The sequence below is a fragment of the Natator depressus genome, chromosome 8 (assembly GCF_965152275.1).
Source record: "Natator depressus isolate rNatDep1 chromosome 8, rNatDep2.hap1, whole genome shotgun sequence".
NCBI lineage: Eukaryota > Metazoa > Chordata > Testudines > Cheloniidae > Natator > Natator depressus.
In genome coordinates, this window is record NC_134241.1 from 3,654,373 (window position 1) to 3,678,135 (window position 23,763).

The 23,763-nt window shown below is 41.6% G+C and overlaps 1 protein-coding gene across 4 annotated transcripts in view; it reads right to left on the bottom strand.

The window, feature by feature from the left end:
• The window catches only part of SGCD (sarcoglycan delta), a 499,695-nt gene that overhangs the window by 100,024 nt on the left and 375,908 nt on the right, over positions 1 to 23,763 (bottom strand). For all 4 annotated transcript variants that reach the window (XM_074960242.1, XM_074960241.1, XM_074960240.1 and 1 more), the window contains one exon: positions 7,644 to 7,745. In XM_074960242.1, coding sequence (XP_074816343.1) covers positions 7,644 to 7,745 — 102 coding nt within the window. The remainder of the gene's footprint in view (positions 1 to 7,643; positions 7,746 to 23,763) is intronic.

Here is a 23,763-nt window from a genome sequence, read left to right on the forward strand (position 1 = left end):
GATGGCCCCTAGATCTAAAGATCAAGCACCTGACATGAAAGCACTGTCAACGGAGGGCCCTCAGCACTTATGACTGACCTGTCAGAGCACAATGCAAGTTCCATTTGTTCTCTTAAGAGTTTGCTTCCCATGTCCACACTGGAGGAATTGATCACTTAAGTGTTGGCTGGGTGGTGGGGGAGTTCAGGGATGGGAAGTGGTGGGGGAATTGATGATTTAAGGGGGTGAAATGAACCCCCCCCCTTTTTTTTTTTGCCTTGCATTGACTTCATTGGACTGTTCTTGTGTTTAAATGCTTTGCTGGATCAGGGCCTTAATCATTAGGAAGATAGATCAATACCTTTTTCTTGTCCTGTAAACACTGAGAAAGGAAGAGTTAGTCTGTATCCGCAAAAAGAAAAGGAGGACTTGTGGCACCTTAGACACTAACCAATTTATTTGAGCATAAGCCTTCGTGAGCTACAGCTCACTTCATGCTTCCGATGAGGTGAGCTGTAGCTCACGAAAACGTATGCTCAAATAAATTGGTTAGTCTCTAAGGTGCCACAAGTCCTCCTTTTCTTTTTGAGAAAGGAAGATGATACATTTTCTGTAAACATTTTCCTTTTGTGTGAGCTATCTGAGACTTAACTGAAAGGCAAAATTCTAACTCCACAGCTTGACTGCAGAAAGTTGCAATTATCTTGCCATCTGCACTTGCCTCTCATTGTGGGTGGACACTGCTTTTTAATCCAAATTAGTATTTTAGTGCTTATAAATATGTGTTTTTGGCTCTGAGGCAGGTATGTCTCATTGTGGGTGCACGTCACTGTTTAGTTCCACATGTATATTTTATTGTTTATGAATGTGCAATTTTAACTTTGGGGCAGGTCTGACTGCAGAGCAAATAATACTAGTCAATACCTGGATTATGAAGTTTAAACCACCTCCCCATTCCAAACATGTACACTGAGAGACAAGTCATGTGCAAAATAATTATTTGTCAGCCTTAAAAGCTTCCTTTACGGCTTGTATCATTGAAATGTTGGCCTAGGGAAGAGTTTTACTAATGAAAACGGAATCATTAATGGAAATGGAAAATGCATGAAATCACATTGTATGCAGCTGCTATTTAAGATATTGCATTGACAACAACTGATTGAACTCTAGCAAAAAGAGAAAACCTTTGTCAGTTCCAATCCTAAAACTGGATCTGCCACTGTGGACACCCACACCATGCAGATTCCTATTGCAGGATCAGGCCCAGGTGTTAATAATGGGTCTCATCCTGGTCCCACTGAAGTCAGTGGGAGTTTTGACAGTGTTATGTTTCATAGCCCTGACCCTGCAAGCTACTCTGCATGGGCAGACTGCCACTGAAGTCAACATGACTATGCACGGGTAGAGAAAGCCTCCCCCACTAAGCAGCTTGCAGTATTAGGGCCCAAAGCATCCTCTGAAAATAAAAATCAAGATGGCAGCGCTGTATTTTGCTTTCAAAATCTGCAATTAATTTTTTCGAAATAGTTTAAAACTGTTTTAAAGATTGGGATTGGTTTTTTTTAAGGAAAAAAAAGGAAAGAACTGTGTGTTCCAGTGCAGTGATGAAAACGATAAAATATAATCTGTAAAATACTTTATAATACAGGTCAAATTCTGCCATCATTTGCACCAGTGCAACATCATTGTGCCTTAGAGTTGCATGGGTGTAACTAAGGGGAGACAAATGGACACACTTTTTTCTGGGTGAGGGCTCAATCCTGTAATCCGACCTCTTGCCAGGTCCGATCCACCTGCACAGAGTCGCAGCGAATCCAGTGGGGCTGCGGGAGGGTATGAGCGTCTGCCTATATGGATATGATTGCAGGGTCAGTACAATACTTTTATAATGCATAAGTCCTGATCCTGCAAACACACACTTTGCTCATACAAGTACTCCTGTTGTCTTCAACGGTATTACTCATGTAAGGAAAGTTATGCACGTGCATAAATATTTGCAGGACTGGCATCTGATTTTCCACATATTAACTAGAAATGATTACTGTAAAAGGCAAAATCATCACTTGTTTTAAATAACATAAACTGAATTGCCTTTACCTCTTGAATGAGCATTTGTGAATCCTAAATCTGGGACGTGGGAAGATCTTTTCCTGTTTCCTAATGCTGAGATTATCATCTCTCTAGTTGTCACATGGTTATTCAGCCAAGTCTATACTTTTATTGTGTAACCTTAGCACACTATTTTATTTCTGTAATTATCAGGGCAGAAAATAAAGCACATCATATACCAAACTCCCTTATATATTGCCTGTAGACATGGAAGTAGCAAACCTCAAAACAAAACAAATAATTTGCATTAAAGAAGACTAAAGCTTAGCTTCAAGGAACCTGCCCGTTAACAGCTCTTCTCAAAAGAGGTATGACATTTTCACTTTTTAAAATTCTAGTCAAATCAAAACAACAGCAGATTGAGACCACAAAAAAACCATTCTGCTTTCCAGCACATAAAATTAACACTTGTGATCTTATGTGCAACTTTCACTAGAAGTGTATTTGTCTTATTTTGAAAAGTAAGCAGATGGTTCACACAATTGTCCACAATAAATTACAACTGTTAGAAAGACAGTTACCTTTTGAAAGCAGCAATGAATCTGGGCTGCATACGGGCTTATAGATGACCCTTCCAATTTTTAATAATCTCCATAATTCATGTGCAAGTAAAGAAATGAAAAGATACCTAATGCACCTTCTTGGCAAAGTACAAATCACTTTTATTTACTGAGGCAATACTTCATGGTCCAGTTAACTTCTTAATTAAAGGCAGCAAGATACTCATGTTCCATGCAAGTGGCATGGAAAATAATGTTTAGTGTATAATATGTTCAGCTGGGAGTTGAAGAAGCTCTGCTCACTTCTGGAGAAATCTGGTGCATCTATCATTTCCCTTTAAAACAAGGCTAAAGGATGCACCCATCACTGCAGCAAAATTAGTACTAGTTTCTCAAAACTACGACTAGAACAGCCTCAGTGTTCACGAAACTGCCCGTGATGCTCTGATGCCCAGTAATATACTGCCAGTATTTCATAAAGGCGATCCCACAAATATGTCTCCCTTCAGTCATGATAAATCACATTCATCAGCGCTATGTGTAGACTATGGACTATGCTCGGGTGCAATTTCAGTGGCAGGACCTAAATTGTGGAACACCTTTCCAGAGGCCATCAGATTGAACTCAACCACTCAGCACAAAGGATGAGGGGCATCAGGTAGCCAGTTACAGCTCACTTATTCTGAAACCACCACAGCTGCTTCAGTGTAAATTAGAGCAGCCAAAGGGTTCCTGTACACCTTGTGGGGTTTTCCTTCTTCCTAACCCCTGGTTTTCCCCCAAGAGGAGGCAATCTGGCTCCATAATGAAAATTAAAAGTATCTTTTAAATGGAGAACTTCTGCTATCTTTAGGCCTGAGGCTCTGCTTTCTAAGGAAAATGTAGATGCTTTTAATCATGATCTATGATGGAATAAAGACGCATCTGAGAAGGAAAGGAGTGGCAGATGAACTGAGGCTACCAGATGGACTACAAGCCGTCAAGAACACTATCCCTGATAATGTCACGGCTAACCTGGTGGCTGAACTTTGTGACTGTCCTTACCCATAACTATTTTACATTTGGGGACAATGTATACCTTCAAATCAGCGGCACTGCTATGGGTACCCGCATGGCCCCACAATATGTCAACATTTTTATGGCTGATTTAGAACAACGCTTCCTCAGCTCTCGTCCCCTAACGCCCCTACTCTACTTGCGCTATATTGATGACATCATCATCATCTGGACCCATGGAAAAGAAGCTCTTGAGGAATTCCACCATGATTTCAACAATTTCCATCCCACCATCAACCTCAGCCTGGTCCAGTCCACACAAGAGATCCACTTCCTGGACACTACAGTGCTAATAAACGATGGTCACATAAACACCACCCTATACCGGAAACCTACTGACCGCTATTCCTACCTACATGCCTCCAGCTTTCACCCTGACCACACCACATGATCCATCGTCTACAGCCAAGCTCTGCGATACAACCGCATTTGCTCCAACCCCTCAGACAGAGACAAACACCTACAAGATCTCTATCAAGCATTCTTACAACTACAATACCCACCTGCAGAAGTGAAGAAACAGATTGATAGAGCCAGAAGAGTTCCCAGAAGTCATCTACTACAGGACAGCCTAATAAAGAAAATAACAGAATGCCACTAGCCGTCACCTTCAGCCCCCAACTAAAACCCTCCAACGCATTATTAAGGATCTACAACCTATCCTGAAGGATGACCCAACGCTCTCACAAATCTTGGGAGACAGGCCACTCCTTGCCTACAGACAGCCCCCCAACCTGAAGCAAATACTCACCAGAAACCACATACCACACAACAGAACCACTAACCCAGGAACCTATCCTTGCAACAAAGCCCGTTGCCAACTGTGCCCACATATCTATTCAGGGGACACCATCACAAGGCCTAATCACATCAGCCACACTATCAGAGGCTCGTTCACCTGCACATCCACCAATGTGATATATGCATCATGTGCCAGCAATGCCCCTCTGCCATGTACATTGGTCAAACTGGACAGTCTCTATGTAAAAGAATAAATGGACACAAATCAGATGTCAAGAATTATAACATTCATATACCAGTCGGAGAACACTTCAATCTCTCTGGTCACGCGATTACAGACATGAAAGTTGCGATATTACAACAGAAAAACTTCAAATCCAGACTCCAGCGAAAGACTGCTGAATTGGAATTCATTTGCAAATTGGATACAATTAACTTAGGCTTGAATAGAGACTGGGAGTGGCTAAGTCATTATGCAAGGTAACCTATTTCCCCTTGTTTTCCTAACCCCCCTTCCTCAGACGCTCTTGTTAAACCCTGGATTTGTGCTGGAAATGGCCCACCTTGATTATCATACACATTGTAAGGAGAGTGATCACTTTACATAAGCTATTACCAGCAGGAGAGTGGGGTGGGGGGAGAGAAAACCTTTTGTAGTGATGAACACCCATTTTTTCATGATTTCTGTGTATAAAAACAAACATCTTCTGTATTTTCCACAGTATGCATCCGACGAAGTGAGCTGTAGCTCACGAAAGCTTATGCTCAAATAAATTGGTTAGTCTCTAAGGTACCACAAGTCCTCCTGTTCTTTTTGAGGCTACCACCAGTTATCGAGATGCATCCCTAAGAAATTTCCACAGGGATTACCCCGTTCTATCCACAGAGAGAGAGAGATTCGTAAAGATAGGGAGCACTCTATGATTCACCCATGTGGTCAAATGGAGAACTGGCACACCTTCACTGAGATCATGGGAGCGCAACTACCCTCACCACGAGGCTGATCCCCCGACCTCTACTACACACAGATAACACTGGGCTGATTTTGTAACTATGCTACTAGATGAAATTACACTGAAATATCATTATCTTTTGCTGTACTTCATCTACGATAAATAACCATCGTTTGCAAGTCAGATGAGCAATAAATAAAACCATTAGCTAAGCTAGCAGACTGCACTCTTCGGTTGTTTACTAAAACACATGAAAATATTATACGTTAACATAGTCCTGGCATGTTTTATTATTCACCAGTATTTAAAGTTCTTGTCTCTTACACTGTGCATTTTTAAAACCACATTTTGCACTAGCAAAAATCCTAAGTAACTCAATGGTAATGGAGTTATTATTGATTTTCAGAGATGCAACTGAGAACTGAGTTTAGCACTTAGTTTTTACTATATTCCTCAAGCTCAATAATTAGTAATACATTTCATTCTGCAAGAATGCTCTGGTTAGATCAGAAACAAGCTACTGCCAGTATATGCAAGATTACAGTTCTGGTAATTTAGAAGTTCTTGCATATATTCCAAAAGGATCACCTTATGCAGCAGCGTCTCACTTGGATATGGTGAATCAAATTCAGACCTGGCATAAGAAAGCACAATTTCACTGACACCAGAGTTGCACCTGCTGACCACTAGGTCTGAATGTGGTCTGACAGTTGGAAAGAGCTGGATAAATTTTGCGCTGGCTACACCCCCACACAACTCCAATGGGAAGTCAGTGGATCTGTTCATGTGGTAAAGTTCCATACAGATTGTGAGGCTGATCCACCGCTCACTGACGTCAGTGGAAAGACGCTCATTGACGTCACTGGGTTTTTGATCAGGCCCTTTGGACTCACAGCTAAAGTCTTCTCAGAACAACAGCGATATACTGGAAGGAGGGAAAAGTCCTCTATGGAAGTAACATTCACACAGGATTTCTATTACCTCCTGTTTGGCCTTCATAAAACCACCAATCATAGCATGCAGTCTGGTGTCATAGCCTCAACTAGCATGAGAAGATATCTTTTGTCCCTCTACCATACTGATATGTAGATTAAGATGATGAGGACTAAAGAATAAACTTCCCAGAAGCAATAAATGCAACTTGCTCTTTGTTCTCTTAAAAAATCAAATATTGTTTCCAAAATCTAACAAAATAAATGTATTTATATGATGCATTTCATGTACTCCATGCTAAGTGAATGAAATTACATGTATAGGGTTCTAAGGCCCTCCTTTAAATTCCACATGGAAACATTTATAGACATCAATATTTTTTCATTCGCTTCTCTTCCTAAACTAGAATGATTGCACAAATCAAACAACAGCCATTTTAAAGGGGTTACAACCTTCAGTAATTAAATCGAATATTGTATTGGATGTTGCACTGATTACTCCGAAAAGTTCCAGTTGCTACAAGACCACTGAAATGTAGAGCTAAAGTGATGTTAATATTTAATTAGCTATCTGCCACTGTCATCAAGTGAGAAGTTGCTATCCAATTCAAATTAACATTTCTGAACAGGAAACAGCATGTATGATGCCTTCCATGAAGTATCAATAGGAAACAGAAGCTGCATATAACCTATTCAGTCTTTCAAAGCTGCTTATGCTAAACAAAGTTGCATGAGGATGGTCAGTAAGAGCTGACAGTAAATTAAATTTTACCATAAAGATGCTATTTTAATCACACTTGGGTTCCTCGTGATTTAGACTTTTAGTAATTTTCCCACGTTTGCTGTTAGTTTTAGCTGCATGTAATTACAAAAATTGCTGAGTCCTCAGCACCTTGTAGAATTGAGCCCATGGTAAGAAAGAGTTTAAGGTGATTAAATGTGGCTGAATCAGACCCACATGTACTGATCACACATCTGTGGTCTCAGGCAGTATTGATGATAACTAGTAAACTGCAGAGTGGATTTCACAACTATCTGCCGTCTCTCTACCCATGAAAAGTGAGGAACTCTGCAAGGAGGACTTCTTATTAATATGTGTCCTACATCAAAAGGAGGGGAAAAGCCTGTCTGAAATCTTAGATGTCCTGGAAGCATTTTATCTGCTCTTCAAACAACACTGCCTTCTCCTCATGCAAAAATGCATGTAACTACACAACAGACACTCTACTGGCTCATTCCCCAAATTAGCCTTGCATAGTATAGCCAAGCTAATTTATAGGTGTGAATTGGCTGGGTGCCATTGTTACTGACATATTTTCTAGTGTTTAGAGTACAGAAATGTGATCATTCTTTCTCTTTTCTGGATAACTTACTGGTCTGGACCGGATTTCTTTGGCGTAGAGAGGTTTCAAGAATTCTGAATCTCCTTCTAGCTTCAGACCTTCCTCTGTGATTCTCAGGTTCCCCATTCCATCCTGAAAGACACACACACGCACACACAAAAAACCCGATTAGCTATGATTTTTAAATACCCGAGTGAGGCTGTCAAAAACTGAAGCGAAGTTATTGTTGTAGGTTTTTCCTGTGCAGAAGAACATGTAAAACACTGGGAGGCATTGCATAATGCAATAACTTGTATTATCCTTTCAGCTCCATTTCTGCGAGAAAATTCTATTCCATGCAATCTGCAATGCCCCCTGGTAAACCATTTACACAGATGAAAGATGCCCTTTTAGGCTAGTCATCTCTGCTCAGAGACAGAGAGATGATAAGGTGACATTCTATGTTAACATGAAACTGCTCACTGTAACATGTCCATATATTGATATTACCTTTCCACTCATGATGAGTCAACATACAGAACAAAAAGACATTAATTCTCCCGTTATCAGACTAGTAAAAATGAGGTTTAACTTTATAAAAACCAATTTCAAATTGCAGTAGTTGTAGTTATGCGCTTATGTTACTTCTGTCACAGCATTGTAATTAAGTGCACTGTGTAACTTGACCTCTCTCTTATTTTATATATGGTTCAGCAAAGGCAATGCAATTCTTTGGTTCTTCCCTGAAACTATAAACAATAGTGAGAAAGAAAGCTATTTAAAAAGTTATGGAAAGTACTTTATCAGTGTCAAATTTTGTATGAGTTTTTCTCATACCTTTTATATTGTAGACAGGAACACAGATGCATCAGAAGAAAGCAGAACAGGCTTACATTAACAATATTTCACCTTTACCTTTTGGAAGTCATGTCATTTGTTCAGAGAGGTGTTCTAGTTTAGTTTAAGATGTAATTACCTGAAAAAAGTATGTGTGGGTGCGGGAGTTCGAATTGCAAAGATAAGTGTATCAACTAAGAAAATATACAAATGCTGAATGTCATTTTCAATATTCAGAACAATACTCAGGTTAGCAAGTAGCTGCTTTGGTTGCTGAGATAAAGCGTATGGATGAGATTTACAAAGTTGCCTGAGAGATTTGAATGATTAATTCCTTTTTAAAAGCAATGGAAATTGCTGTCCAAATCTCCTAAGTGGCTTTGAAAATCTTAACTTAGGAGACCTAGAAAGTTTGCAATATCTGACCATTGGTTAGTGCCCAGGTATTTAAGCCAATTGGGAACTGGCAGTTTCCTGGGGTAGATAAAAGGTGGGGATGGTAGGGAATTCCGGGGTTGCTCTACTGCTAGAAAGAAGAGCTTCTGGCTGCTGGGAAGTGTTGCCAGGTGAAGACGCTTGCCTGTTCTCCATTGATCCCACCGCTATCTGGTGCTGGTTCTGCCTCCTCCCTCAGATGAGGCACAGCAGAGGGATGGTGGCATCCTTTCGGTTCTTCCACCGGGCTGGGACCAGCAGCGTGACATACAGCCCAGAGTGGCACTGAGTTGGGAGAGGCAATTTTTTGCAGGTGGATCTCACCTCTGTTTTTGCAAACCCAGCCCTGGGCATTGCAAGGGATAACAAGGTAAATCAAATTCCTTCCATAGAGAAAAATGCAAATAATTTGAACCTCTATTTCAATGTATTCAGATTTGTTATTTGATCTGTCAGAGGCTCCTGCCTTTTCCACTACCCATCTCAAAATCCCACTGATCAGGCATTAAACTACTGAAGTAATGCACATTCCACCCTCTCCCCATTCAGATTTGATCTTCATAGCTATCAGTCCTCATCTTCTCTCCAGCATAGCATTGTAATGCGCTCCCAGGCTCTAGGCCTACTCACATGATAGCTGCACACCGTCCCCAAAGCTCCTTGTGCTTAGATGTGAAAAATCTTTTTGACAAATGGTATGAATTATTGGCTACAGGCCTCCAGCAGATGACTGCAAATAGTCTATTTCCTTTAGAAATTGTTTAGTTGTGTGTTTCCAAAATGTAATGAAATGTCTGACAAACTATAATAGCAAACAAAATATATGTCAAAATTCTGTATGAGTTTTTCTTATGGCTTTTATACAATGAGACAGGTATACAGATACATCAGAACACAGCAGAAATGGCCCAAGTTAAAAACATTTCATCTTAGCTTGGGAGATAAAGTCAGATCTTTTATTAAGACAGGGTTTTTAGGCTCATTTAAGCTGTAATTACTTGAAAAAAAGATGTGTGAGAGGAGGTTGTCAATATAAATGTATAATCAAATACCACATTTAAATGCAAAATGCCATTTTGAACATTCAGAACAATTCTCAAGTTTGCAAAGTGCAAGGCAAGTAGGTTTACTTTCCTGAAGCAAAGTTCTGAAGGCTACGTAGTCCCTTAAGACTGTTCCCCAGATCCTCAGCTGGTATAAACTGTTCTAGCTCCATTGAAGTCAACAGGCTATGACAAGTTACACTAGCAGAGGATCTGTCTCCAGATGTTTAATTTAAGATCTGGTGTCTAACCAGTTCCTAAGTGATTGTGTGTGTGTATGTGTGTGTGTGTGATGTTTAATTTAAGATCTTGTGTCGTGTGTGTGTCCGTCAGTGGGGCGACTCCAATGGAAGGGAAGGTTTCTTTCTGTATCCAGATGAGTGCTCGCATTGGGAATGAGTTTCCCAATTGATCTCACCTCCATCTCATGTTGTTGTTTTTCCCTACGCAAGACAGTAACAGCAAAGGGATGGTGGCATTCCCTGGGCTTTCAGGCTAGGAGCAGAATGGAACAGAGCCTACAGTAGCTCTGTGCAGGGATGCCATCTACTGCTCGGTGTAAGAGGAGGGCTGGGAGAGAACAGCCAGGGACAAGAACGAGGAGGGTGGTGGCATTTGTGCTCTGGGGAGAGAGGCGATGACAGACATTGAAGCTGAGGGGCATGAGGGTTACAGGTGAGGCTGGCCTCAGGAATTTGGGGATCAGGAAGGGTGAAAGAACTATACTGGTCTTTAAATATATAAATTGCCCTGGGTCCCCCTGGAGTCCCCCATGGCATCTTTGGGTCTCTTGGGATGGGGTGCTTCTCTCTGCAACTCCTCCAGGACTGAGCGACTAGACAAGACAGACAATCCAAGCAGGCAAAATTTACTTTGAGCTGAATAGTGTCCTTCAATTAAGCTGCATAAAATAGAACACTGCTGTACATTTCCCCCTTCTCCCACAACTCCCAAACATCTTCCTCTCCAGCTATGGATTGTGTATTCATCTGACAGCCCAAGAAAGGGGATTGCTACTAAAGAAGAAGGGATCATGCAAAACCCAAACTGATTTGTATGAATTATTAGTGCAAGGTGCAGAAGGAGATATGATTTTAGAGGGATAATATCAAACATATAGTACAATCATGCAAATGTCCCAGCAATGCTGTCTGGAACAGCATAAACCAAGCCTGCCATTTGCCAGGTGTTCCTGTATTTCACTGAGGTGGCAATGAGAGGGTTTCACTTAGCTGCTGGATTTTGCAGTGGAATGGAGAAAGAGACTCTCTACCAGGATAAGATTTCTTCAGAACAAAGCCGGGTCAGGGCAGTGAAAATGAATGCTAGCATATCATTCTGAAATGGAAACTGTACACAATCTTTGAAAAGAGCCATATGCTGAGAACTGTATTGATTGTTTGAAGGGAGGGGAATGAGAGATGGGTAATAAAGTGAAAGTTGCTACATTCCTTGTCCCAGGTGAAAAATGCTGGCTTATGAATTCTGAGTTGCTGTTGATGCAGAAGGGAGTACATTTATCTTAAGCAGAAGTATAAAGGAAAATGAGTGAAATATGATTAGGTTTGCACTGAAGAATTCAGATAAAATTTCGATAGTGGCATGCTCTGCTATTCTGAGTGAGTAGGAATTACTACGGCTGTCTGCAGAATCTGCTGTGTTCAAAACTGGGAGAATTTGTGGTTTCTCCCCTGAAAATCCCCAACAAGGGAAGGGGGGTAGTTCTGAGACTTAGGCTGCAGGAAGGTGTACGGTCGGGTCTCACCAGCCACTTCTTGCTCTGCCTGTGGCAGATTCAGCCAGTCCTCTTTATGGGTTCCCTGTGCTGGGCTGCTGCCCATTGATGTAAGCAAGGGCCCTCTTCATTTTCCTGCTGTCCTTTGAGACATTTGCAGCCTGGTTGTCAGACTCCCCACAGGTGGGGAACCGGCCGCTCAGTTGGGGTAAGGCGGCCAAAACGAAACCTTTCGGACCCGGCGGATGAGGCAGCTGCAGAGCACGAAGCACAAACTTCTCCTTCTGCAACCTCTGGCAGGGACACAGAGCAAGAGGAACACAGCCCTGGCTTCCTGCTTGGACCTTTCTCCGCCAGCCTCAGAACCTGTCATCTGAGCAGTCGGGAGAGGGTGGGGGGGAGCTACAGACAGACGATGACCCACTCTGAGAATCTACGGACCTAGCCTTGAGAGAGAACTGCCCTTTGTAATGCTAAAAAAGCTCTACAAAAACATGCCTGAAATAGGTATTTCAGTGAGGTTACATGCTCTCCGGGGTTTCACAGTGCAGCCTCTTGTTTTCATTTGCAAAATCTGCAGGTCATGCAAGCTGGTATCTTCCATGAGCTTTCTAGTCATGGTCAGCCATCTCCAGCGAGACACAATCCCGAACTCTACTGTCTAGTGCCTGGTTTCAGAGTAGCAGCCGTGTTAGTCTGTAACCGCAAAAAGAAAAGGAGGACTTGTGGCACCTTAGAGACTAACAAATTTATCTGAGCATAAGCTTTCGTGAGCTACAGCTCACTTCATCAGATGCTCCGATGAAGTGGGCTCTAGCTCACGAAAGCTTATGCTCAAATAAATTTGTTAGTCTCTAAGGTGCCACAAGTCCTCCTTTTCTTTTTGTCTAGTGCCTGACATGGTTATTCTTCAGGCATTGACAGTGACACTCACACTCATGAGATGCGTTTTCTTTTCTTCTGTTTCTGTCCTCTTGTCTCCGTTTATCTCTCGCTGCTATGTTTCTCTCTCTTGGCCCTTTTCACCCGAGTTCCCACCATGCGGCACTCATCACCATGCTTTGATACTTTCACCGCAGCCCCGATTCAGTATTCTTCCTCTCTGCATCTCCCACTCTCCTTGCTCCCAGCACCCCCCAACTCAAAACCCCTGCACATCAGACACCATGGGTATGTCTAAACTGCAATGTAAACCCTGGGTTAGTAGCACTCAAGTGAGCAGACCCTGGGTTTGCTGACTTACAGCTAGAGCGTTTACACTCATGTGTTACTCCAGGTTAGGACTTGTTGGGCTGAGTCCCAACCTGGGGCTCCAGTCTCTACACTGCTTTCTGCGGGCCCCAGACTTCTTCACACTGTCCCAAAATGTGGCTGCTCTAGCCCTTTGTTTGTGGTGCAGTGTGGGAAAACCTGACTGTCCACCAAACCTGACTGTTAAGAAAGTTGGCCCATGGGATTGTGGGATACTTTTGGGATTTTTGCCAGAGGAGGAGTCCAGTGGGGCTGAATCTACACTGCTAAGCAAAAGGGCTTGAGCCCTGGGTCCTGGTTTGACTCAGGCTCGGACCATCCATCCGCAGTAGGGTCCTGGGACACTGGGTCCAAGTCCTGGGTTACTGATTTGTGTGTAGGCAGAAGGTGGGTTAGGCTTGAGGCTGAATTTGAACCCTGGGCTTACACTGCAGTGTAGACATACCCCCTGTGTTCTAGGATCTGATCCAAATCCATAGTCAACAATGGAAAGACACCTGTTAAAGTCATTGGCCTTTGGACCCAGCCGTTAATGTTTAACACTAAAGTGTTACCATCCTGAACCATCTGATTCTAACAGTATCATTCCTGATTAAGGCTGGCTCTTTCTCATGATGAAGTCATGAGTTACGGCTAAAAATGCAAATGTCATCATTTCAGTTTCAAATAAAAAAGGAAAGTCCTGGCAGGCAATAACTAAATTAAAATAAAGTCAAGTTTATGTTCCATTAGAAAAGAATTAAACAACTGTGACAATCATATAAAGATTCCAAAATACATATAAAATATAGTTAAATGTTTTTTTGTGAAAGACTGGCTAGCGTGACTTGTTTTTAATAAGCATGTTAATCATGGTTTAAAAGACACTTAAAATCCATACTCCACTACACTGAACATATATTGAACCAAACCTATAAAAATTCATGGACCCTTGCTCAGTAGCAAGCTGGCCAGGATGAAAAAGACCTTGACTTCTCTATTGAAAGTTATGTCTGTAACAAATATATATATCCTTATTTGCCCAGCCTGCCTTCCTGTCCCTTGGGGGATACAAATAATGCAACACTGAGTGACAGTGAATCACTGCTGATGATATGACGGGTGACCACCCATCCCTAACTAGGCAGGACAGTCCTGAAACATACATTTCAAGTCCCAGTCCCAGTCTGAATGACTCCAGGAAAGCATTTGTTCTGGATTCCCTGAGGCGCCGCTCCGCACCTGCCCAAGGCTCAGGGGCGGCACCAGCCTCTTCCTGGTGGGTGGGTCGGGGATGACCATGTGTCCTGTTTTTGCATTTTGAAAAGGTGGTCACCCTAGATGGGTGCTAGATTGGCTGGCAGTGATGATCATGTATATGTTTTCTTTTGAGATTTTCAGATGTAACCCTGGAGTGCCTGATCTGTAAACGTATTGCAATTGTGTCTTATGTCAAGTTTTGTAATGAGCCAGGAGTGCAAGGTCCTGATCAACTAAATTACTGAAGCACAGATATAGTATAACTGACCTCAAAGGGAATACTTGTATGCTTAAAGCTAAACACTTGTAGAAGTGCTTTGCTGGATCAGAGCTTCCAGGCCCATTAAAGTCAATAAATGTATTAGCTACACCTATCTGACCTCAGTTCAAGAAAGCATCTTGATATAGGGTAGCACTTAAGCAGGTGCTTAACTGACACTGAAGTCAATGGGACTTAAGTATGTGCTTGAAGTTAAGCACATATTTAAGAGCTGTCCTGTAGATGGTTTCTTTGCTGAACTGAGGTCTACGATAGGAGAAACAAATTTACAAGCAATAAATACAGACATAAATGTATACAGCTATCTGGAAAGCAGCAGGAAAAAGAAACTGCGTGGGCAGTTTCAGTTATAGTTTTGGGTTTTTTTTTTTGTTCTCATAATATTTCCTAATTTTTAGTATGAATGACGCTATGCTGCTGGCACTGGTACAAGAGCTGCCTAGAGCAATGGCTTTGTATTAAAATCTCACTTCACCATGCTGACCCTTGGCAAAAACGAGGTCTGAGATCTTTTCAACACCACCCGCTTTAAATTGTTCAGTTCTTCAGTAGGGTACAGTGAAAACTTTCACATCAATGTTGTCATCTAAACCACCTTTCTTTTTCTACGCTGCCTTCTAATGGGCAGGCATAAAACCCTATTTGCTGCTGCTGACTGCTCCGTAGTAAAGTGGGACTGTGATGGTAAAATCCTGCATTACAAAAATGTCAATTCAATGTTGCTGAATGAGAAAGGGCTTTTATTAGCTTGAAAGGAGCTCAGTTTAACAACCAATTACAAAACGATGGTGTTAGTGTAGGGGAAAGGCTCTATATTGCTGCTATCTGAAAGCTAAGTTCCTTGTGGGCCTTGTATGGAAAGCGAGGGCTGAATTTCTAGTTAAAGTCTCAAGTGTTTTGGTTTTTTTAAGGCTATGCATTTTTTTATACTTTGTTTTTAAAATTATCTTTTGTAGCTGAGGGATTTAGTCAATGGAACTTCCTATCCACCGGACACTCATCAAAGACAGGTATTTTTCTGCAGTAGACATCTGGAAGTTGCTTTAGCCACTCTCACCCCGACAGCTATTTTCACAATAAGGGGGATATTTTCCAACAGGACTTGGGTGCCCAACAAACGTCAACTTCCAAGGGGAGCTGGATGCCTTTGTACAATCTTGCCTTAAGAAAATAAATAAAGACAACGTTTTTCTTCTATAGTATCTTCCCTTTGTGGATCTCAAAGCACTTATGAATGAACTAATCCTCAGAACCCCCCTATTTCTCTTATTGCTACTACTGTTCCTATTCTACAGATGAGGTACAGGGAAGGCAGGTGACTTCCCCTGTGGGTAGAGCCAGAAACAGAACCCAGGTCTTCTGACTAAGCCATAGGACGATCTGTCCTGCCACGAGTGCAGGGAACTGGACTAGATGACCTCTCGAGGTCCCTTCCACGTCTAGGAGTCTAGCATTCCTCCCATGGCTTTATATTGACTTTAAATCTTAGAATTTTACGGATTATTTCCCCGAACGGTTTTTCCAAATATAAAATCAAAGCAGCAATTACAACACTGCACTGGAGAGAGCACAGGATTGGGGCTCAGGGGACCCAGGTTCTATTCCCAGCCTGCCACTGGAATGCTGGGTAATTTGGGCATATCTTTGTACCTCAGTTTCCCCATCTGTAGACTGGGGATAATGATACATACTGCTTTTGTAAAGTGCTTCGGAATCTATTAATGAAAAGTGCTATAGAGGCAGTAGGTATTATTATTACATGAAGCTCTTCATGCAAGCATCCAAAAGAATTTTGCAAATTAATTAATTAATTAATTAAGCAAGCCTCCTCTGTGCTTCCACTGCTGTCCCGGGGTTTCCACACATGCATGTCTGCCTTGTCCATGCCCCTCCTCAGCCAGCCTCATCCACTTTTCAGACAGTGTTGACCTCCTACAAGCCCTTCCTGAAAAGGGGGCGGGCTGCCTTTCACCATTGTCTGCTCCTCTTGGTCAGCTTTCAAGAGCAAAACTGTCTGCGAGGTTTTCCTCTGCATGGGAAAGCGACTTTAGTTTTTCACGGGAATGAGCTGAAGTTAAGTTGGGTAATGTCTTGTGGGACAGAATTATCTTTGGAGAGCTGTGTTCATGTCAGACTGCTGTAACATCTGATTATCATTGCTTGTATTATCGATCGCTGTTGTTTTGCATTGCTTGCGGATATGTACAGTTATTATACAGCTCAATAAAACCAAAGTTTACAAATAAGTTAATGCAGAACAGGTTTTTCATTGGAGGATTCCTGTGCTCCCCCTGTATCTAAGATTTTAGATTTAAAGCCTCCAAAATCAGCTGCTCTACATGGTATCTAATCCTCTTCTTGCTCTAACTGCCTGCCCCCATTACCCTCACGTAATTGCAGAATCAAACGCAGTGCAAGTATCTGGCTACCTATCTGCAGTGGGATTTCAGCCTTGGGATCAAGAGGGCTTAAGCAGCACCCAGTGTCCCAGTTCCTGTTAAATTACAGATGTTTAAATTGAGGGGCCTAAAACACAAGCATTTCCAAAATAAGCAGAAGTCTCTGTGATTGCTTCTTCCTCTTTGATTGATCTAGGTGGCACCTTATTTTCAGAGCTAGCCAGTTCTGGACTTGTCTTTGGTGACCAGGTGCAGTTTAGAGAGGAGCTAAGCCAGCACGAATATCATAGTCAGACTGGTCTTGTGGATCCGCGTACATATGGTCTTTTTCTTTTGAGTACAGCTGAGTTCTGGCCACTCAGCTTTGTTTTGGCCTGCATACCTACATCCAATGCCCAGACTAGAGTAGCTTTTCAAGTGCTAATTAAAGAAAACAAGACTCAACGACAAAGTCAAATAAAAAACAACTGACTCCTTTAAATGCTAGAGCAGTGTCATATCCAGCTGCTTTGTTTTAACTAATACAAAATGCACATATACAGTGTTCATCACAGATGAACTGCAGGATGCTTTGCAATAAATTACCATATACTGAAATTTTTGAAGACAACTGAAGCAATGGCAACCAATTATTTCTTTAATGGTTTCAAATGTGGAGACAGATTGGACCCTGTGATTAGGAACAGTTCCACTATCTACTTTGCTTTACTGTGATTCAACTTAATCTAACCTAACCTATGGTATTTCTAAGGCTGTTGTATCTCTCTGCCCATCAGAGACAAGTCAAACAGCCCATCATTTCCAACCTCCATAAGCAGATAGGGACATATGGTTTGGACCCAAATCTTCAAAAGTGTACATATTCAAGAAAGGTGAATAACCACACATCAGAATTGTGAGTTTATAATTATGAGCATGTGCAAATCCTCAACTTGCAGACACGTGCACTGGGAATTGCAAATGCACGTCAAGCGAGCGCAGTATAGTAGCTAAAGACTCTGGCAGGTGCCATCTGAACTGACAATATCATATAAAGCACCTTTGAAGTAGTATGATCTTAAAACAAAGGTGGTGCAGTTGAATAGCTCGGTGCATGTTAGAATAAGGGGTGGTGCACGTTTTATCAGTTATATTTTGGGTTAATCAGAAGCTCCCACAAACAACGAATAATAGTCGTTGAGCCTTGAAAAGTCAGGACATGCACTGTGGTTTTAAATGCCAGGACAGACTGAACACTGTGAAGAAAGAGAGATATCCCTTCTGTTCACTGTCCTTGGGTTTCCAATTCAGATGTATCACAGATAAAAAGGTAGAACTTCTAATTAATGGTGATTAATGTGGTGTAGGATAGGGTGACACCCTGTGGGCGAAAGCAGGGAAAGGCAAGAAGGTTTCCAAAATACTTAACCTGACTGTGAGGAGAGACATATTCCATGTTTGGGGGAAGAGGGAGATTCAGACATGACACGTCCAGAATGCTAGCACCAAATCAACGGAGTAAGACAATACCATACATCAATGGTTATTAGCCAGGATGGGCAAGGATGGTGTCCCTAGCCTCTGTTTGCCAGAAGATGGGAATGGGCGACAGGGGATGGATCACTTGATGATTCCCTCTTCTGTTCATTCCCTCTGGGGCACCTGGCATTGGCCACTGTCGGAAGACCGGACACTGGGCTAGATGGACCTTTGGTCTGACCCAGTATGGCCGTTCTTATGAACCATAACTGCAACACTAACATGCAAATGGCAGAAACTGACTCACAGAAGGCTTTTCTCCATAAGCTGTTGACAGCAGCTGAGGCAATCAGACACAGGAAGGCTCAGAACTGAATTAATGAGCGAGCACCAGCTGTGTTAGTTATCCACCTACCCACCCAAAAATGACCCATACAGGCTACTGTTGAAGCTGTATATGCTATGAAGTTATTAGGATGATGCAATGGACTTAAGGTGGCTGCTAGTTAACCAAAGAGTATTGTGTGAAAGGGAAACTGCTAATACTGAAAGGTAGAGAAAAATTGATGATTTTTTAAAAAAGTATATTACTCTTATTTAAATCAGGTTTTTAAAACTTAAATACATTTTTCTTTGTAAAAGTAAACCTGTTTAAAATTAAATTTGAAACTATGACAGCTTGTGTTAAGGCCCTTAAACATACTACAATCTATTAAAATGATTTAAATAAATAAAGAATGCAGCATCAATGAGCCCTCCACAAATCTCAATGATTTAAAGGGTGAGGCTTTTAAAATTATATACAGAATCAGGAGGAAAACATCTTTAACTTATCAGATCAATGCTTATCAGATCAAGCTTTATGAATATGTCACAATGTCATGTACTGCAGTTAACAAGTACCAATATTATTTTCTGCCTTTTCCATATGTAAGCATTTTCAGTTTCTGTTGTGCAGAAATGCTTTTGCCTTAATTACTTTTGGTTTCAGTTTAGCTGATGCAAACCCAGCCCCTTGCTTTTTTTTGTGGGTTTTTCAGGTTTTTGGACCAATCATGCTTGTTTTGGTCTAGTTTTATGGCAACCCATTGACTACTTCTCATTCAAAGCAGAAAACTGACTGGAAGTTAAAAAGGCAAGAAAAAGTGTTTTCCTCTTCCAATCTATGAATAAAAACAAGATGGGGGAGGATGAGACCTACTAATTCTAGGTATTTGTGAGCCTATATCTCATTTTCAAAAGTGGTTTAGACACTTAGGAGCCTAAATCCCACTAGCTGTCAATGGGATTTTGGCTCCTAAGTGCCTAAGTTTTGATACATTTACTTTCCTTTTTCTTATATATCCAGCACATTTAAGGTAATTTTATTTAACTACTAAAAATCCATTTTAAAATGCTCTTTTGAACATTTAATTGAATTCCAATTTCTGTTCAAATGCAGCTTGACACTAACCCTGAGTAAAATAATATTGAGTAAACAGGAAATGGGTTAGTCACCATTTTCTAACATGGTACAAAATTTGATAATTAAGAATACATAATTACTTAAATAAATATGTATAGATATGGTCTATCCTTAGCAAAAAGATGTATCAAATTTAGTGTAAAGGCTATATTTGGTTGCAAATTAACATGTTTTAATAGTTACCAACCATTGGAAATTAACCTTTTTTTAGGAAAATGACTAAAAAGAACAAATGGAAAACAAGATTAAAATCAATTATTTAACATTGGTGATTTAAACCACTTTGATTTAAATCAACCCACCCTGTGATTCTGTATGTGCAATTAAAATTACATTTACAAAAAGCTCAGAAACATTTTACAGTGGCGAACTCCTGCTGTTTGTAAGACCCTGGCCCCATTTGCTGTAGAAGTTCAGAAGTGTGTAGAAAATCAGGCAGCAGACTGTAAGAAGAGAAAGGCTGGTCTTGTGGTTTAAGGTAGTGGATTGCAATACAAAACAATTGGGTTGTGCAGCTCCTGGCTTTTCACTTAAACCAAAGCTCATCAGTCCCTCAAGTGATTTGGGTTTACTCAGGCTGCTCTAAACCAGACTCTGATCCCCACCTAGACCGGCCCAAATCTCCTTCCTCCAAACATCGAGGTGAACTCCCAACGGATTTTCATCAAACCCATGTTTCCTTGGTGGCTATCCCCAGTGTGCTGTTTTAGGAGCTGATTGTGTTCTCATTGAATTCAACAAAGAATACCACTGATTTGAATGGTCAGTTTAGGGTCTTATCCAATTCCCATTAAAGTCAATGGGAATATTTGGGAGTTAGAATGGAAGGAATTTGAAAAAATTCCTTAAGCAAAGAGAAGAAAAATACCAAATGTACTTTCAAGTTACTTTTTCAATTAACTTACCATTGACAAAAGCAATTAAAAAGTTCCCAAATTAACACCAGAATCATTTTGAAATAAATCACTCTCCCAGTGCTTGAAGAACAATCCGTTCAGAAATACACTGCGTCATACTAGAGCTATTCTCGGCATAATGTGTGTCTTTTAAAAACGGATCCCTAGTGAGATCACAGCGCTGTGATGTACTGTATAGCAAAACCATAACTTCTATCAAATATGCCGCCCAATTTGAGTGCAAGTTTTTACAGTAAAAAGGATTAGTTGACATACTGGAAAACTGATTACGAATTCCAACATTGTTACTACAACAGAAAACCTATGCAGAATTTCTCTCTAGGGTAATAACTTCCTTTCCACTAATACTGTAGCAAATAGTTCAAAATTTGTCATTCATGCATCCCAATTCCCTGCTATGGAACATTTTGCCACCAAAGCATTATAAAATGATCCATTTTCTCTTAAGCGTTTTTCTGCTTTTTTTCTCCAACAGCTGATATTGAGGTTTCATACTCTTAACTTCAACATTAATTCCAAACACGTCCCTTGAATTCTCCAACTTTTTAGTCTGATTGATTACCATGCTCATGCTAATTAGAAGGGAGAAATTCCCACCCGACAGAAATTCGCTCTCTCTGAGGGGAAAAGATTCTATTACTAGCAGGAACGTGCACTGTGCTCACTGTGCAGCAGTTTAATAACAAAACGACGAGCACACAAATTTGCCCCTAATGCACTAGGCGCCTCAAAGACAAATTTGATACATTATGTTCTTAGAATCGGGAATTACAATCACTGCCAATCATGGAGTGAAGGAAAGAGTAAACACAATTTTTTAAAAATATGAATATATTGGGCCAAACTCATTCCGGGCGTGACTCCTCAGGAGTTAAGAGTTTAACGCCAGTGATAAATTTAGCCCATATTGTTTTAAATCATGAACCTCTTTCTTTCTTTCTGTGGATGCATCTGTGGTTTGATCCAACTGCCTTTGAAATCAATGGGAGCCTTTCCATCAGTAAGATTGGACCGTTAGCATTTCTCATGCCGCGGGGCTCTGTACACGAACTGAAGATAGGCACAGCGCTAGTAGATGTGGTGTAAAACTCCCCTGGCTCCCACTCCCCAACACAAGTAGCTTTGCGAAAACATGGCAGTCCTGACCTTGTACTTGCCTGCTGTTCTAGGCCCTAGACCTCTTGTGAGTAAAAATGAACCAACTGTGACATATGATACACGGTAGTTTTCTAACATGTGCTAGGGCAGTGCCCCCTTCGCATCACCAATCTGGATAGGAGATGTCCCCCAGGAAGCTGTGACCTTTTCTAGGGCATGCTGCTACAAGCTCAAGGAATATGAAATGAAAGGAATACAGTACAATCCTCATATAGTGGACTTTTTCTCTTCTCTCTCATTTTTTTTTTTACAGAACAACTTCACTGTAAGCAGAGGGTTGGAACTGTAGTTTGCCCACTGTGACACACTGAGACCACCTGGAACTTTAATTCTACTGAAACATCACCATAAATGGATTTTTACTGTAGCCACAAAACATGGGCTGTCAATATTCCGTGTGTGTTTGTAATAAGAAGGCAAATAACAGGGATTTTGAGGGAAAATCTGCCTACCTACCTGAGCAATTAATGGTCAGTTAGTTCCACAGTATGGTTAGTCGTACAGTCTGTGTGTAACGTCTAGTGTCAGTGATCAATGTAGTGGTCCTACTACCATCATCACTGGCCACCAGCTAGCCTCATTTAAGTAAAAAGGAGGGTGCATAAGTCCTCCCTGATGGTACATAGCCTCTCCCCAGGCAAGCCCCTTGCAGTACCTCCTGAGTGGTACCAACCACTAATTGTGTCCTTGTGCACCCAAGCAAATTCTGCAAGGGATCTCAGAGCAGCATGGGGCCCCAGAAGTGTGTGAACAGGCCAGCTGGTGCGTGGAAATGCCCTGACACTCACTAATCCATGCCCCCCAGCTACTGAGTTGACAGTGAAGACCTCAATGGTTTCTATGGCAGACAAGAGCATTACGCTCTACAATGGTGTAGCAAGTGGATGCAGGCACAGACGACACCCTAACCCCTGCCAGTCGTCTTGTGAATGCAGATCACTGAAGCACAGATGAACAGGTGAGACAGCATGGACGGAGCGACATAAGCCATCACACTAAAACAATTCATAGATTCAAAGATACTAAGGTCAGAAGGGACCATTATGATCATCTAGTCCGACCTCCTGCACAACGCAGGCCACAGAATCTCACCCACCCACTCATGAGTGTGTTCTGATGATGGAAGAAAGTCTCACAGTGATGGGCAAGTGGCGAAGCAAAAGGCGTGGTGACTCTGGCAGTCACAGTTGGAGATCTGCATATAACAGGCTCACAACACCAGTTAGCTTTGTGAAATGTGAAGACTTTATGTAGCAACCCTACCACCAGCTGACCTGAGAGAGGCACAGCACTTGTTGCAAGAGAACTGGACAAGTATAAGATTGACACTCCTGCACTCAGTGAAACTAGACTCCCTGATGAAGGGCAACTCACAGAGATTCCTGCAGGGTCCATGTTCTTCTGGTGAGGTCATCCCTCCTCAGAGCCAAAACAACTGGGAGTTGGTTTTGCCATTAGTAACTCCATTGCTTCCAAGCCTGAAAGTCTACCCAAAGACACAAGTGATGGTTCTATGGTTGCCACTGAAACATAACCAGTATGTTAACAATCATCAGTGCTTATGCTCCCACCATGACAAATGCCGAGGATGAGAAAGAAAAGTTCTATTGTGACTTAGACAAACTCTTCGTGTCTACATCGGCGTCAGATATACTGATTATCATGGAGGACTTTAATGTAGGGGTTGGAAATAATGTGGTAATCTGGCAGCCTGCCATCAGACAGCATGGGACCGGGAAAGAGAATAGCAATGGAACTCTCCTACTTAAGGGGTGGTAGTAATTAGCAATCATAAATACCTTTTTCTGCCCACCAGACAAAAAGGATGCACCCGAGATCCAAACAATGGTATCTTATTGACGACATCATCAACCAGCGGCAAGATCTACAGGATATACAGATCTCTGTAAGCTTTGTCTGACCCTACTGGCTTGGCTACTGGTGCTAACGTAAA